This window comes from Penaeus monodon, chromosome 29, assembly GCF_015228065.2.
Source record: "Penaeus monodon isolate SGIC_2016 chromosome 29, NSTDA_Pmon_1, whole genome shotgun sequence".
Classification (NCBI taxonomy): domain Eukaryota; kingdom Metazoa; phylum Arthropoda; class Malacostraca; order Decapoda; family Penaeidae; genus Penaeus; species Penaeus monodon.
The window spans coordinates 6,746,429-6,748,209 of NC_051414.1; the positions used below are offsets into that span (position 1 = coordinate 6,746,429).

The 1,781-nt window shown below is 47.3% G+C and overlaps 1 protein-coding gene across 1 annotated transcript in view; it reads right to left on the minus strand.

The window, feature by feature from the left end:
* The window catches only part of LOC119591919 (PDZ and LIM domain protein Zasp-like), a gene marked incomplete in the record, with an annotated part of 137,443 nt that overhangs the window by 28,153 nt on the left and 107,509 nt on the right, over positions 1-1,781 (minus strand). The window contains 1 exon segment of the mRNA XM_037940673.1: positions 1,537-1,766. Within this exon segment, the coding sequence (XP_037796601.1) occupies positions 1,537-1,766 (230 nt within the window).

Consider the following 1,781-nt stretch of genomic DNA (forward strand, 5'->3'; position numbering starts at 1 on the left):
GGACAGAGAGTCAAGAATTTATAATGGTGCCGCATGGAGCATTAGAAATCATAAAAAAAGCTTATTAAACATGCAGTGACTCTGTTTTTGAAGAGTATAATTACGGCAGTAGAAAGAATTTAAAAATATTGGAACATGACTCTAGGCATTTTGTCATTTGATTTTGAATTTAAAGTGTATGTTTTTCGTTAAAAATATCTCGGAAAATCATGGCATATTGTGTTAACAGCTATCCCTGTTAAATTAATATTAACTGTGATAAATTGGTTAATCTGATCCGTGATTTTGTATCTGTGATGATCTGTACACATCTGACCAGCTGATTTGCAAATGCACAGGTTGACAGACCAGTAAATAGTAGTAAATTATTTTAATATCGATAGGTTTCGACCATATATGTTTTAGCATTTAAGTGACTGTTCGCAATGCATGTTATGCCTTGTTAAAGTTATTCATTCTAAATCTAATGTGAGATAAAAAGAAAATATACACAAAAGAAGTAATTTCACAAGTTTAGTATGTTCAGTTGCCTAGAATCAAATTGCAATCAGCTGGATAACAGACGGATTATTCTGTAATTCTGCTTCCTGTGTATTTTGACGTTATGGGCCACTGAATTTGATTTGATTCTTGTTTCCTAGTATAGTGACAAGCTCTTCTTAATCAACGAGCATTTTAGCAGCCAATTAGTTTCCCCGTGAATTAAGTTGATCCGGATAATATCATCGTCATCCTCCTTTGATTCAATTTAATTATCCAATTTTCTTGGCGCAGCCCTCCCTTGACTCGATGCACCGAAGATCGTTATCCTCATGATCCCTAATTCAGTGATCGAACAATGACTTCCGTGTCCTGGCAGACCTACCTAGTTCCGGGTCGCCTTGGAGGGACTGCTGAAGGAGCTTGAAGGAATAACCTTGGACTACATTCTTGTCCGGAGACGCGAGGTTCGCTACCTCACCTTCTGTTTCCGGGGCAGGATTTTTGTCCATTTCCTGCACCATCCGCAGCACGTCCGAGGTCTTGCCGTCGTATTGCTTCTCGTTCTTCATGAAGTTGACTCTGTCGGGCGGCGCGCCAACGACAGGAGGGCGGGTGGTGGGTGTGGCAGGCGGGTGAGGGGAGAAGAGAGAGAAAAGGGGACCGGGCGTCAGGCACATCATGCACAAAAAACTCAAAGTGGAACACGACAGAGAGAGAAAATAATGATTTCTTGAGATTGAAAAAAAAGAGAAAAATTGCCACACTCACACACGCAGTCACACGCGTTACCCCTTCGAGAGAGAGACGGGGCTTTAAAATGGCTGAACCTGAGCCTCCTGCGGACGGCTCCCCGGGTTCAGCTGTCAGGGTGTGGAGGCGGAAGGTGGGCATGCAAGGCACACCACTCGACACTCGGCACGGCGGATGCAGCACACTGACGGAGCCACGGGGGGAGGGGGGAGTGAAGGAGACTTAATGGGTGCTTGGTTGGAGCAAAGAAGAACACAACTAAAGAAGAGTGTGGATGCAACGGTTGGGCGAGCGACAGGTCACCTGACTCTCCCTGCTGGGGCGGCTTGGCAGGAGCCGCGGCCGGGGCAGGGGCCTGCTTGGGGCGGCCGAACACGGTGGTCGGGGGAGGAGGCTCGTTGCTCTTGTCGAAGGGCGACGTTGGTGGGGGGCGGGCCCTCTTCGGGGGCTCGTCCTCGTCGCCGTGAATCAGTTTGTACGTGGGCGACTGCGTCTGAATCACGGTCTCCCGCGCGTACTTCTTGAAGTTGATGCTGCTCAGCCGCCGC